Here is a 15,592-nt window from a genome sequence, read left to right on the forward strand (position 1 = left end):
AAGTTTCAAGGAAGTATCTTTCAATATAATGCATAGCTCTTCAGTGAAGCACAGGCTACTTTGTAAAGCATGAATTCTTAGTCACTGAGAATATTTATGCAAACGTTTGGTAGGAATTCTTTTTGATTAGAAGTTTGAATTGATCTCTGTAGGCAACTGTCAGTCTGTAAGTTAGATATTTCAGTCTGGGTTTATAGGGTTGGCCTATGTAGCCTACTATGGTACAGTGCTGTTTGCTTGCCTACTTTCCATTCTCCTCTTTCTCTTTCCTAGGATAACTCCAGTTTTGTTCATGTATTTCTCCCTTCCGAATGCAGCCCATATGCCTTAGTCCATCTGACCAGCCACCTGTGAAGATGAGTCTGGTTAAGCCTTCATCTCTGTTCCAGTCCCCTTGCCAGTAATTGCTTCAAAACTAGTCACATGATTCGGTTTGTACCAGAGATTCTCAAGGAGAGGTTTGCTGAGGCTTTCTGGAAAAGTTCTTTGTCTTGTGGGTGGGCTTTCCTCTGAATTTTATTCTCTCTGAGGTGTAGAAACTTTGCAGCCATTGAGCTTCCAGCAGGAGGTAGAAGTCATCAAGAAGGGAGAGCAGAGCCTAAGGAATTTCAGGGACATACATCAGAGCTAGTGGATTTAATCAACTCTGAAGTCCATTCTCACTTGGGACAGCAATTGTATAAAATGTATATTTCTCTAGATTTAAGCCTGTTTGTTGGATTTTCCTGTGACTTAAATATTATATTTTCTCAACTGTTACCCGTTTTCATAGATCTTTTGACTCCTTTTTTTTTTTAGCTCCTCTTTATTCCCATTTGATTAACAGATATTTGTCCTTACCTAGTTCAGTTCCATACATCACACTATCTCTAATTTGAAAAGATTTCCAAAATTTGTTCTTGGTTTTGCCAAGTTACTTAGCTTTTTAGGGTCAGAAATCTTTGATTGTTAGTGAAAGAATTAAGCCTCTTAAAACATGTAGGGTTAAAATGTATATTTCAGTTATTTGATGTGCATAACAGATTTAAAAGGTAAGATTAGTTTAAAACTTTACCATTTGGTGAGAATTATATGTTTTATTTAAAATTCTTTAATAGCCATGGCTTTATGATATGTGACTCACTTTTCTTTAGAAGTAGTAATTTTATATTTAGTTATTAAATTAATTTGGTTGTCATGCTTTGAATATTTCCCATATTCATTATTTCAAAACCAATATATTGACAGCCAGTACTCCAGGGACTGGGCTATCAGAAAAGTTCTGTTTTCCTCCTCTGTAAATACTGAAAATGTAAGTAGTGTTAAGTCTGTGTACTTTTACAGAGGATCACTGGAGGCTATTTTTCACATGATCTCTTCTTGATCTAGTTTCCCTGATTTTTATCCTAACAACATGGAAGAAACATTTGGTGCTAACCTTGAAATGTTGAGATTTCCATTCAACTGGAACCAATCTTATTCATGTCAAGGAACCAGGAGATTTTATTTAAAGCAAAGAAATAAAAAACAAAACAAAACAAAAACAACCTCAGGGGAGTTTAAGAAGTTTGATAGAACTCAGAGTGAAGTAGTGATCTTCAAAATAATTCCCCACTGTGTGAGATAGTGATCTGATCTTACTCCAGCCTCCCCTTAGTGAAGAAATTTTATTATCAGAGTTGTGCAAATCTCCATTTAAAAAAAGATGGAGCCCTTGGCTTGACATATCCTAATCCTTACCCAAATAATAAAGAGGTGTCTAGGCATCCCTGGTATAGTAGGGGCAGTGCAAAGATTCCCAAGGAGGCTTGGGTCTCTAGTTGGGAGCAGAAGGCTTTTTTTTTTTTTAATGCAAATTTTATTGTGATATATTCACATACCATTTAATCCATCCAAAGTATACAATCAGTGGCTCACAGTGTCATCACATATTGTGCAATCATGACTATAAGCACTTTTAGAACATTTTCATAACTCCAGAAAGAAATATACAAAGTAGACATAAAAAAGAAAACCCAACACCCTATACCCCTTATGCTCTCTGTTGTTGGCCCCTCGTATTAAGGTGGTACATTTGTGTTGATGAAAGAATATTAAGATATCACTGTTAATTGTAATCCATAGCTTGCAATAGGTACATTTCCCCCCTCATACCCCACTCTGTTATTAACTCTTTGTAAAAGTGTGGTACATTTGTTCTGGTGCATGAAAGAACTTTTTTTAATATTTGCAGTGTTAATCACAGACATTGTCTACCACAAGCTTCACTGTGCTACACATTCCCATATTTTAACCTCTAATGTTCCTTCTGGTGACATACATGACTCTAAACTTCCCCTTTCTACCACATTCACAGACAATTTAGCATTACTACTTACATTCCTGATAATATGCTATTGTCATCTCTATCCATTGCCAAATGTTTAAATTTAAGCTGGTTAAAAAAACTCTGCACATATTAAGCAATTGCTCCCCATTCTTTAGCTGCATTCTTTCTCTTGGTAACCTATATTCTAGATTTTATGTCTATGAGTTTACATATTACACTTAGTTCATATTAGTGAAATCATGTGATGTTTGTCCTTTCTGTCTGACTTATTTCACTTAGTACTATTTTCTCAAGGTTCATCAGTGTTGTCGCATGCCTCAGGACTTCATTCTTACTTTGAGTAATAGAATGGGGATTTATTGCTTGTTCATTGAGATGGTAGGTACACACACACCCTGGATACTGGAATTTATTTGTTGTGATGTAGGCAGCACATTTCATACCCAAGTAATATAAAGACAGTGATCCTTTACTTTGTGACATTTAAATCATGGATCACTCTTTTTTGAAGTAGCTACATGACAGTTAAAATCAGATTTTTGGGGGGTAACTGTATAATTTGCCTCTTAACTTCCCAATAACTAGAGGGAATATTTTACTGTATTTGAGAATATTGGAAGTTAAGTGAGGGAAAAACACCAGAAGGATTTGTAAAAAAAATGGAGTAAGTGTTGAGGTGGGGAGGGAAGGTAAATATGACTGGTTAGAGAAATAAATAATTTGCAGATTCAGTGTGCTGAGATTAGGGAAAAAAAGAGTACCGTGAGTCAACTAAAAATAAAACAAGCGGCAATGAATAGTATGAATAAGAAAGTGAAAGAAAATGATAAAATAATGTTGACATTTCCTTGGGGAGTCCTAATGTCAAAGGCGTAAATCCTCTAACTATTTAGATGTCTCATTCCCAAATGGAAACTTCTATTTAAGGAAGTTAAGTGTTTAGCTGACATGACTGAATATAATGGGTGAAATATTTTGCACTTGACAGAGACTTCAATCTGAGATGAATCTTGTGCTCATATATAATGTGTTAAAATATGGAATGCAACTTTTGGTTGGCCAAGTTAATTTTAAACTTTAGTATCTTTTGTGTATATATACACAAGGAGAAAATTGATCAAGTTGGCATGTTCAAGAAAAACTAGATTGAGACCTTTTATATTTCTTGCTATCTTGATATTTGAAATGAATATTCAAATAAAGGTAGAATATTAAAAATGTTAGGTTGCTTGTTTAAATCTTTACTGTTCTTTGGAAGTCAGAAGCTGAAATGGAAAATCAGGTTTATTGAAATGAATACTCAGGGGAGTCTGTTTCCTGGTAATTTCATTCAACATATTGTTTAAATTTTTCCAAAACTAGAAAGCTGCTTCTTTTATTCAACTATAGTATCTGATAGTCTAATGTCACCAAAAGTAAACATGATACATTGAAATTTTGAAAAAAAATATTAATTTTAGCTATAAATTTATTTGAAAATTTAAATTTTGTGCAATGTAAGTAATTATAGCTAGAATACTCTGAGCCCTATTTTGATAGTAGTACAATCTATATAAAACAAATAACATAGATTTTTAAAAATTTGATACTGTCTCCATGTAAGAAGAATGCACCTCTGGGCTGAATTTTTGACATATAATCTTTTATTATGACGTCTAGTTGATTAATCTTTCAGCCAAATCATTGTTTAAAAATACCTCTTTCCACTGTACTTTAGATCTAGAGCTGTAATCTTGCATAAAACCTGGCATCTGCTTTGTTCTCCCACCGCTTATTTTGGGGCACTGCCAGTATCTTAGTTATAATATTTAAAATATAGGCTAAATGTTCTGTTTTAAGTATTCTTCTAATGCTGAACAATTACATTTTTTTTTTTTTACTAGAAGAAAGCAGTGGGTTTACAGAAAAATCATGCAGAACATAAAGAGTTCCCATATACTGCCCGCTACCTACCATTACCCCCCAGTTTTTTCCATTGACACTTTGCATTAGTGTGATACTTTTGTTACAATAGATGAAATAATATCGTTATAATTATACTATAACTGTGGTCCATAGTTTACATTGGGATTCACTGTTTGTGTTGCATAGTCCAATGGTGTTTAAAAATGTTTATTCTAGTAACATATATAAAACTTAAAATTTCCCCTTTAGCCACATTCAAATATGTAATTCAGCACTGTTAATTACATTCATGGTGTTGTTACTATCATCACTATTATCCAATACCAAAAATTACCCAACACCCCCGAACAGAAACTCTGTACCCATTCAACCTTACTTATCATTCCCTCCCCCTCCACAGCTCCTGGTATTCTGGTTTCTAACTCTATGAATTGGTTGATTCTAATTATGTCACATAATATAGACATACGTGAGATCATATGTTACTTGTCTTTTTGTGTCTGGCTTATTTCACTAAGTATGGTGTCTTCAGGTTAATCCATGTTGTTGCATATATCAGGATTGCATTCCTTTTTATGGTTAAATAATATTCAATCTTGTATATATGCCACATTTTGTTTACCCATTCATCTATTGCTGGACATATAGGTGCTTCCGTCTTTTGATGATTGTCAGTAATGCCATGATGAACTTCAGTTTGTAGACATCTGTTTGAGTTCTTATGTTGAATTCTTTTGGGTTTATCTGTAGAAGTGGAATTGCTGGACCATGTAGTAATTTTATACTTAACTTTATGAGGAACTGGAAAACTATTTTCCACAGTGTCTTCACTATTTTATATACCCACACAAACAATAGATGATTGCTCCTATTTCCCCACCTACCCTCTAACAGTTGTAAATGTCCATTCTTCCTTTTTAATAGTAGCAATTTTGGTGGGTATGAAATAGTATCTCGTGATTTTGATTTGCATTTATCTAATGGCTGATGATATTGAGCATCTTTTCATGTGCTTTTTGGCCATTTGTATATCTTTGGAAAAATTTCTACTCAGGTTTTTTGCCCATTTTAAAATTGGGTTATTTGTCTTTTTGTTGTTGAGTAGTAGATTCCTTTGTATGTTCTGCACATTAAACTCTTATTGGGTATGTAATTTCCAAATATTTTCTCCCATTCTGTATGTTATCTTTTTCTTTCATCATGAAGTCTTTACACAATAGATTTTAATTTTGATGAAGTCCCATTCACAAATTTTTTCTTTTGTGCTTTTTGGCCATTTGTATATCTTTGGAAAAATTTCTACTCAAGTTTTTTGCCCATTTTAAAATTGGGTTATTTGTCTTTTTGTTGTTGAGTAGTAGATTCCTTTGTATGTTCTGTACATTAAACTCTTATTGGGTATGTAATTTCCAAATATTTTTTCCCATTCTGTACGTTATCTTCTTCTTTCGTGATGAAGTCCTTTACACAACAGATTTCAATTTTGATGAAGTCCCATTCACTAATTTTTTTCTTTTGTTGCTCTTGATTTTGGTATAATGTCTAAGAAAACATTGCCTAACATAAGGTCCTGAAGATGCTTCCCTATGTTTTCTTCTAGGAGTTTTACAGTGTTGTTTCTTACATTGATGTCTTTGATCAGTTTTGAGTCAATTTTTGAGTATGGTGTGAGATAGGAGTCTATCTTTATTCTATTGTGGGTGGATATCCAGTTTTCCCAGTTCTATTTGTTGAAGAAAGAAAATAAATATAAATTCAACAAATTATCATAAGTCAGTGATTATGTTAATGGAGTGTGCTGAGCTGGTTTCTTACTCAGATGGTTATGTATCTGAAAAATAATGTATTTTGGGATGTCTTCTACTAAGAAAGTATTTTGCAACGTGAAAATAGAGTAAGTTACAAAAGTGTTAGAATGTTATCTGTGATGCTAAAAATATGTATTTTACCTTATTGAGGGCATACAAATTATGAGGCACAGTAATAAAATCATTTACCTGTATTGTCATTTCATTGAATCTTAGAATAACCCAGTGAAATTTTATTATCTCCATTTTTACAGATGAGAAAACTAAGGCTTAGAAAACAGAATTAAGTGGTTTATCCAATATCACAGAGCAAGTATGTGGCTGAGCCAGGTACGAAACCCAGACTGTTAATCTCCAAAGTCAGAGTTTATAACCATTATGCTTAGAAATAGGGTTGTTTTTTCGATGATTGTATTTTTTAGAACTCTCCTGGACTGTATGTGCACTTCTCATGCAAAAAGTTTATGCACCACAAAGTCATATGCATTGCATAATTTATGTAAAAAGAAATTAGATAAATAAGATACCTCTTGTTAGAGAGATGTGGTATGTGGTAGGAAGGGGTTGGGCTGGAGAGTCTAAGAAGGAAATGACAACTAATTTACTGCTGTTGCTTTATGCCCTTGTAAAAATTTAAAAAAAAAAAGGGTTGTGAATTTTTTACTTTTATGAAATGTTTTAATTCCTGTAGAGTTGCCATGCATTATTCAAGATTATAAAATGATTTGAATTTCAGGAGCAGACAGATTTTTTGATGAGGATTTCAAGCTGTGTAATTATGAAACCCATATAGGTTAAAAGTTCAGTACTTGTTAGCTTAATCATTAAAAAATAATCCGTTTATAAGCATGGCATTTCATTGTAGGAGAGGTACAGTTACAATTCATGCATTGAGGTGTGCCTGTATTATACCTCAAATTCTACCACATACCAAAAGTGTTCATGTCTCTATACCACATAGCTTAACTCATGTTACTGCATTATTTATACAGAAAATTCAAATTTTATGGTGGTAAATGGGATGCCATAATGTAAAGTACATTTCTAGTAATTTCTTTAACATGCTTTTTGGCTTGTTAAAAATTCCGGGAAGCTAATGAATGAGTGCCAAATATCAAAAAGGGGTTCATTGGAACCTATTACCTGATGCCAGTGCATACATTTAGGAAATGAATTGTAAAAATCCTTCAGATAAATCATGAATATTTCAGAATAAAATATAAGCAAATTAATGTTCAGCTACAAAAAGACAGCTCATAAGGGCGTACGTTTTATTTGGGCTGAAATAATGCAGATATTCTTGAAAATATGTTTGGATTCATAGAGATGCTTAGAACTTTTATGTGTTTTGACTTTTCAATATATGTAAAAATTAAATTTCAAATTGTAGTTTTGTTACTTAGGAAAACATATGGCCTCCACTGATATAACTGAATTCTTTGCCCAGCTTTTGAAATGCCATCAGGGTCATGCATATTTGGTGGGGATGGAAGGATGGAAGGGGCAAATTATATAAAATAAAAACAATTTTCCTAAAGGACTATTTGAAAACATTAAACATAGCATGATCATCAAACAGTTAAAGATTGAAAATAAAATATGGTATTTATGAGGTTTTTGACTGGCATGAGGATTTTAATGCATATTATCTTGCTTTACTAATCAAGGTGATTGAGACGCACTTGCCTGTTAAATAGAACCTGCTTTCTGCTTTTAGTTTTCAGAGATTTTACATTAATCTTCTTTTTATTTGAATGCTATATAAACCCTCCCCTTTGAATCTGAGGGGGTCACTGTTTTTTTATTTTCTTAGAGTTATTACTGTTATGTTGAAAATACTTTTTTTTTTTAGTGCTGGAATATGATAACAAGAAAGAATTTTTTATTGGTTCATTTTATGCTTGGTAAGATTCCAACTGTCAAAACATTATAAAATTTTGATCCTAGAGACACATTTCATCACCAGAGTACTAATTACTTTAGAGAACTGAAGCGAGTCACTATGTAGTAGTAAGAGCTGCCCAATTTTAATGTTTTTTGGACCAGAGACACTTAAATAAAAGGTTAAGGTGTTTCTGCACAAAAGTGGGAGGAAAAACTGCATAGTGCATGAAACACTATCCTCTAAGCAGAAAGGGTGAAATTAGTTGAAAATTATTCACCTACTTTCACTGAGACTCAACATCTTATTTTCTGGGATGTTGTACAAATGACAGATGGGATTCTTGATTTATTTTCAGTACATTTAATTTTAACACCTGTTCTGTGCTAGGCACTGGCATTATTAGAGAAGCATGAAAGACAAGTGTCTCCCTTCATGGAGCTTATATTCTTATGGAGGAAAGAGACAATTAGCAAAGAAGCAGCAATCATGTGACAGGTAATGCTTGGTAAGTGCTATAAAGAAAAACATAGAGGAAAGGGATAGAAAGTGAGTGATTAGGGAAGAAGAGGCATTTTAAATAAAGTGAAGGAGGCCCTGCTGAGGACATGACATTTGAAAATAGCAGTTAATGAAGGTCATTTGAAATAGTCATATAAAATTTTAATAGTAAGCACATGCAGTCCTTTTCCTTATTTTACATGGTATGAATAAAAATAACTTAGAAACTTGGTGAAAATGTTATAGTATAACAAAATGTGCCATTAAAAATATATAAACTATTAAATAAACAAATAATTTAAAAAAATTATTTTAAAATAAATTTTAAAACTATTAAAATATAATAAAGGTATATTTAATAGATGTTTATTAAATCTCATGAGCAAGGTGCTCACTAGATACCAGAGAGGAGACAGAGAATGTGTGTCTATACTCTAGAAATTTACAGTTCAATGTCAGTCCTTGTGTTTTGCTAAGAGTAAGAAAACTAAACGTCCAAAGCAATGAAGGTTATAAGAAATAGCAGGTCCTACTGGTTGGCCTGGTACTAGTAAGGTACATTGTATGGTAATTGTTTACAATTATATCTCTGTGATCAAATATCTACCTTAATGGTCATTCCTATGGAAGTCTTAATATATGTTTTTTTTAAGTTCTTTGTTTCATCTGGACAATTGAATGATAAAAGAAATGTTTCTCCTAATTTTTTTTTTTTTTTTTTTGGATCTGAAGGCAACTAAACTTAAATCTTTTTCTAGTTTATGGAATTTTTAAATTTAGCATTGTGATTTTGAATATGAAAGGAGGCTAAAACTCAGTTAAATAAAAGTCATGTTTTGGAATAAGAAATTCAGGGAATGTGGTAAAGGGATTCATTTCATTCCTGTTGCTATATTTTATTCATGAAATTTTTTTACTCCCCCCTTTTTGAAAAACACAGTTATAAGGTTATTTCAAAATACTTGGATAAAAAATTAACTTGGTATTGTCCTGATAGAAAAATATAAGAACTTTCAGATTTGGCATTCCATCATCTGAGTAGCCAGTAAAATATTTTCCATGTGCTGCAAAAGTACAATGTTTTACATGGGAAAAAATAAAATGAACAAGAGGAAAATATAAGTGAAGGGTTTTGTGGGTTCTGTGGGTTTTAGGAATTTTCTGTGAGTTTGAGGCCAAGGTTTGTGGTTCCAGAATTGGATTTTCTTTGTGAAAAGAACCAGACTTAAGACCTTTAGTGTATATTTTATTATTCTACTTTATTATTCTCTTCTCTCTTTTATGATCTCCACATTGAAGTATCACAGTACATGTGCTACCTTAGGTTGTCTTTGAAGTTCAGCTACTGTTGAGCACAATAGACCATCTGCTTAGAGCCTGGTGTGGAGCAGATGGCTTCCTATTTATTTTGACTAAGCTAAAGAAATTATAATACGTCTAAGGTGTTCAGTCACAATGCATTTCTATATAGGTTAGGTCCCGATTTTCTGGGGTTCACCTATGGTATCGTAAGACAGATGAACTCAGTCAAAATATAACAATTTCTAGATTGAAATATTATGGAGAAATAGGGTCAAACTTTACTGTAAGGGCTATTATACTTTTGCATGTACAGAATTTTATATTTGCCTTAGGATTGAGTGCTTGCTAATTACAGGTTAATGACCATTGCATTTAATGAATTTTAAATATTTAAGTGATTGAAGAATAATAAATGAAGTTCAGAAAGTTTTTTTATTTTGACTACATTAAAGTGACCTTATGAAGAAAAATAAGCCTTTCCAGAAAATAGGCAAAAACATGATTTTATTATCTATAGATTTTTTTGATTTGCAAAAAGACCTTATCTAATGTTTTTATTTCTTATATTAAAATACAGTTTCTGAAAGCTCTCTAAAAGGAAAATGATCAGGACTCCCTTATTTTCTTAAACTGGCCTTAAATGTGGTTGAAGGTACGTGTATTTGGAGAGAGAGTCCTGCTGGAAAGACACTTGGTTACAAGCTCTTGCAGACGAAGCTGTTACGATAATAGTCTTCTGTCAACTCCATATCTGTTTGACTTGTGGATGCAGCCTAAGTAGATAAGAACTACTGTCTCCATATATTCTGAAAAGAGGAAAAGGAGGTTGTGAAAAAAGGTCTGTTCATCACATTGTTATGTCACTCTAGGACATGCAGTGATGACTCCTTGATGTCTGTCAAAGTAAGTTTAAAATCTTTGCCCAGGCAAGAAATTGTTAGACTGATCTCAGATACTGAGATATATTTGGCAGGTTTTTAAAACTACACTTGAAATCATCTGAAGAAATGTGGGGCATCCTATTGTGGTAGAGTTTTAGACGTGGAGATCAATGTCCTGGGTGTTTATCCTGTGGCTCTATCTGCAAATAGCTAACTGGGTGACTGATTGAGTCCCTTCACCTCCCTGGGTGTCCCCTGTCTCCTTCCTAATCTTCAGAGGATTCCATTAGATGAGCCTGGGGAATTTACACAGCTTCTTGCCCCATTCGCTGGAGGTTGTCCTTGGTCTGCGTTGGGACCCTGAAATCAGAATGGGGTCCTATGCTGTGTTTTGTTGTCCTCCCTTAAATTGCTGTCACTTACACAAGTGGAAACACTTAAGCTGAAATGTGAGAATGGTCCTTCAAGTTCTGAACTGCTGATATGAAATATTAGCTCAAAGGGTGTTGAAATCGATTTGATGGTGATTTTAATGAAGTAGAGAATATTAGATGAGAGAGTTTGTCTTTGATTTATTGCAAGTCCCTTTAATAAATATCATTGTAAAATTGAGCAAATATCACTCAACTTCTTAATTTAACATCAGATACTGGGATCTTCATGACTGTGGAATAAGAAGTGTAACAAACTTAATTTAGTCAATACAACTAGTTCTCAAGATTTCCTTTAGAACTAAAAATTATAGCCCATATTATATGCAGGCAAAAAATAACTGGGATTTTAACAGTTATCATTTTATAATACTGAGCTAATTACTTAACATCTTTGATTTCCCTCTTCTCTCAATGTTTTTAAATATTTTGTTCTGCAAAGGAATGTTGTGAAGAAAAATAAAATGATTAAGTACTTTAAGAGGGATTCTAGATAGATTTTCATTGCCTTATTTTTATCGTTCTTTGTGTGAATATCTCTGTATTCTTTCTTACAACTGCATGTTCATCTAAAATTATCTCAAAAAGTTAAAAAATTGTGTGTAGACAAGAGTCCAAATACTTTGCATGTATTATCTCATTTAATAGTGATAAAATTTCAATGAGGCAAGGACTGTACTTATCTCCATATTATAGGTGGGAAAATCAAGACACAGAGATGTTTAGTAACTTCCAAGTCCCATAGTTAGAAAATGGCTAAACTGAGATTTGAACCCATGCAGTCTTATTTCTGAGTCCATGTTTATAATCCCTGCGATTTGGATAATGTAGGTTCTGTCTAAAGCCTTGTGGTTGGGGAGGAGAACCAATACTCTTTGATCCCTATTTTATGATGGATTCAGGCTATAGGGCAAATATTTTTCTTCATTTGACTTTTAAAAAAATGGCCTTTCCTTCCTATTATCAGGAAATTTATACTATGTATTCCTGTTACATTGTATTAATAGAAAATGATTACAAACAAAAAACTTTGAAGATTTGCAAACTCTACAAAGATTTGAAAATTCTGCTTTAAAAATCATCTTGTGACTTAACAACTTAATCAGAGCTTAACAGTTCCAGGAACCATTTAGCCACTCTGACATTGTTAAAATGAAATAATAGGCAAACTTGGAAATTAGGTATAGAGGTAATTTCCATATTCTGTTCTTTTACAGGCCTGCTTCTTGCACTATAGTACTTCGGGCAAAGATGGAATAAAGGGCTTAGATTCTGTGAACCAGACAATACACAGAAGGGTGACAGTTTAAGAGTGACATACTGTTGGAAAAAATATGGGTGGCTCTGTATGTTGTTATTATTCAGAACTCTAAAGGAAATACCCTTTTTGCTGTGTCCCATGATACCTGGTTTGAGAAAGGAAGATGCAATTACTGTTTTCAGTATTTACTGAAATTTTTTTATAAATTTTAATTTTTCTATTATGGGCCATATCATCCATATAAAATAGTAATTATTTAATCTGATTCGTATATAAAGCAATAAAATGAAGAAAAAATTCACATATCATGCATGTATTTACTACCCAGATTAAAAAACAGGATAAAACCTATGTGCTGTTTATCACACTCATCTTCCTCTCATCCCAAGGAGTTGATCATTCCATTGATACGAATCATAGATTGTTCCATATGTATATATCCCCAGGCAGTGTATTAAGTTTTGTGTTTTGGGCTTTATTTTTCTATGATTTGCTTTTTTCAGTAACTATATTTTTGAAATTCATCCATGTTCTACTTAAGTTTGTCTCATTCATTTTCATGCTGTAGAGTGTTCGTATATGAATACATCAGAACTCATTTATCCTTATTTATCATTCTTCCTATGGAAGGATATTTTGGTTGTTTTTATTTTTATTTTTGTCTGATTTTATTTTTGAACATTCATATCTTGTCTTTTGTAGTACATGAGCAAGAATATATTTTGGGTATAAATGTAGGAGGAAATTTATTGGGCTAAATATTTTCTATCATAAATACTTTCATCATTTGCAAGATAGTGCCAAATTGCTTTTCAAATTGAGTGTGCCTGTTTCCATTGCCTGTATTTTTCAGTCAGTCTCTCAAGTGTTCCAGCCTGGTGGAGTTAAAATGAATTTGCATTTTTCTTAGTATAGAATATTTTAAATGTATACGGAAGTGGAGAGGCTAGTATAATGAACTCCACGTAACCATCATCCAGCTTCAATAATTATCTAATGGCCAATCTTGTTTCATCTTTATGCCTCCCTACTTCCCTTTCTTCTACTCTGGATTATTTGGAAGCAAATCCCACATATGTTTTCCATGGAACTTGTCAGCATGTATCTCTAAAAGATAAGTACTTTTTTCTTTCTTTTTAATTAAAGTATAATTTACATAGAACAAAGTGTGCAAATCTGAAATATACAGTGTGGATTCTTATATACGAATATACCTGTGAAGTGTAGGGATCAGGATTTGGGACATTTCCAGAACCCTAATATATTCCCTATTCTTCTTCCCAATCCATATTCTCCCCAAAGGTGATTTCTATCGCCATAAATTAGGATTGTCTGTTTTTCAACTTTATATAAAAGAAATCAATTGTATGTATCCTTCTATCTGGTGTCTTTTTCTCTCTCTGTGATTTCCATCCCTGTTGCTTGTAGCATTTTTTTTCATTGATTTGTAATGTTGCACTATTTATATGAATAGACCACAATTTGTATACCTACTATACAATTAATGCTGGAAACGACCCAAATGTATTCTTGGTATTGCTGCTATGAATGTTTTTGCAAGTTATTTTAGCATATATAAGCTGAACCATTTCTGTTGGGTATGGGGCTTGAAGCAGAATTGCTGGGTCATAAATATGCATATTCTTAGCTCTAATAGATACTGCTAAACGCTTCTACAAATTGTTGTATGAATTTACATTCCCACCAGCAACTTAAGAGAGTTCCAGTTGATCCACAGCCTTGCCAACACTTGGTCTTTTCTCCTTTTTAAATTTTGGTTATTCTGGTTTGGTTATTTGACTTTTAAATTTGGCTGTCCTGGAGAGGAGTATTGGTATCTCATTATGTTTGATTTATGTTTCCTTGATGGATTAGCATGCATCTTTTCATATACTTATTGCTCATTTCAGGTCTCTTTTTTATGATGTGCTTGTTCAAATCCTTTGCCCATTTTAAAGTTGTGTTATCAGTTTTGTTCTACTGATTTGAAAAGCTCTTTTTATATTTTCAGTTAAAGGCTTTTGATGGCTACACTGCCACAATCTGTAGTTTGCACAGGGACTTTTGAATTTTTATTAACCTTTTAATTTGGAAATAACTTTAGACTTACAAAGAATTGCAACAAATGATACAGAGTTCCCGTATACCTTTCACTCGGCCGTGTCTGATACTAACATATTACATAACTATGCACAATGATCGCAACAAGAAAACTAACATTATTACAACACTATTAACTTATCTACAGGCTTTATTTGAATTTTGCCTGTTATCTTCCAATGTCCTTATCTTGGTTCAGGATCCAATCTAGGATCATGTGCTGTATTTAGTAGTCAAGTCTTTTTAGTTCTCTCTAATCTGTGACATGTTCCTCAGTCCTTTTGTGTCTTGTGACTTGGATACATTTGAACATTGCCTGTTATTTTGTAAAATGTCCCTAAATTTGGGTCTGTCTCAAGTTTTCTTGTAATTAAATTTAGATTATGCTTTTTTTGCACAAATACCACAGAAATCATAGTGTACCCTTCTCAGTGCATCATCATATAGCAAGGTATGTGATGTTGATAAGTCTTATTACTGGTGATGTTAACTGTGACCACCTGATTAAGGTCGTGTATTAAGGTCGTGTATTCTAGTATTGCTCTGGTGTTTGCCTAATGGTGATTTTCTATTTCCATCTTTCCTTCTACATGAATTAATTCAATTTTAATCTAAAGAAGAACTGTCTTTTACCCCCTACTTAATTATGTTAATATGGTGTTTTGGTTTGCTAAAACTGACAAAATGCAATATACTAGAAATCAGCTGATTTTTACAATGGAGATTTATTAACTAACAATTTATAGTTCTTAGGTCGTGAATAATGTCCAAGTCAGGGCATCAACAGGACAATACCTGGACTTTTGAAGACAGGCTGCCGGCATCCAGTACACCTCTGTCACATGGGAAGGCATGTGGCCAGTGTCTGCTTATCGTTCTTTCCTGGGTTTTGTTGCTTTCAGCTTCTGGTTTCAATGATATTCTCAACTTCTGTGGGTCCCCTCTCAGCTTCTTTGGGTTTTTCTCTAAACTTCTCTGGGCTTTTTCTGTCTTTTATCCTCTCATTAAGGACTTCGGTAAGAAGATTAATTGAAACAACCTAATCAAAATGTCTGCCTACAATGTGTCTACACTCACAGGAATGAATTAAAAGAACATGCTCTCCATGCACTAGGGTAACTCTCCAAAACCTACAATCCAGATGGGTCCCTGGACCAGATAAGTCCTGAAATGCAGAAGTGACAGCCCTTCCAGAACATCAACTAGTTCCGTC

General features: G+C 33.2%; 1 protein-coding gene across 17 annotated transcripts in view; it reads left to right on the forward strand.

Annotated features, from left to right (window-relative positions):
• PARD3B (par-3 family cell polarity regulator beta) overlaps positions 1–15,592 on the forward strand; it is a 1,143,268-nt gene that overhangs the window by 198,622 nt on the left and 929,054 nt on the right. For 4 of the 17 annotated variants that reach the window (XM_077154798.1, XM_077154797.1, XM_077154805.1 and 1 more), the window contains 2 exons: positions 274–2,686; positions 6,276–6,351. The exons of 4 other annotated variants lie outside the window; for them this stretch is intronic. In XM_077154798.1, the coding sequence (XP_077010913.1) occupies positions 6,337–6,351 (15 nt within the window). In that variant the 5' untranslated portion in view covers positions 274–2,686; positions 6,276–6,336. Of the gene's footprint in view, positions 1–273; positions 2,687–6,275; positions 6,352–8,293; positions 8,412–10,283; positions 10,610–15,592 lie in introns of all 17 variants that reach the window. 9 more of the 17 variants (XM_077154809.1, XM_077154811.1, XM_077154803.1 and 6 more) reach the window with 7 other exon arrangements.

This window comes from Tamandua tetradactyla, chromosome 3 (assembly GCF_023851605.1).
Source record: "Tamandua tetradactyla isolate mTamTet1 chromosome 3, mTamTet1.pri, whole genome shotgun sequence".
NCBI classification, from domain to species: domain Eukaryota; kingdom Metazoa; phylum Chordata; class Mammalia; order Pilosa; family Myrmecophagidae; genus Tamandua; species Tamandua tetradactyla.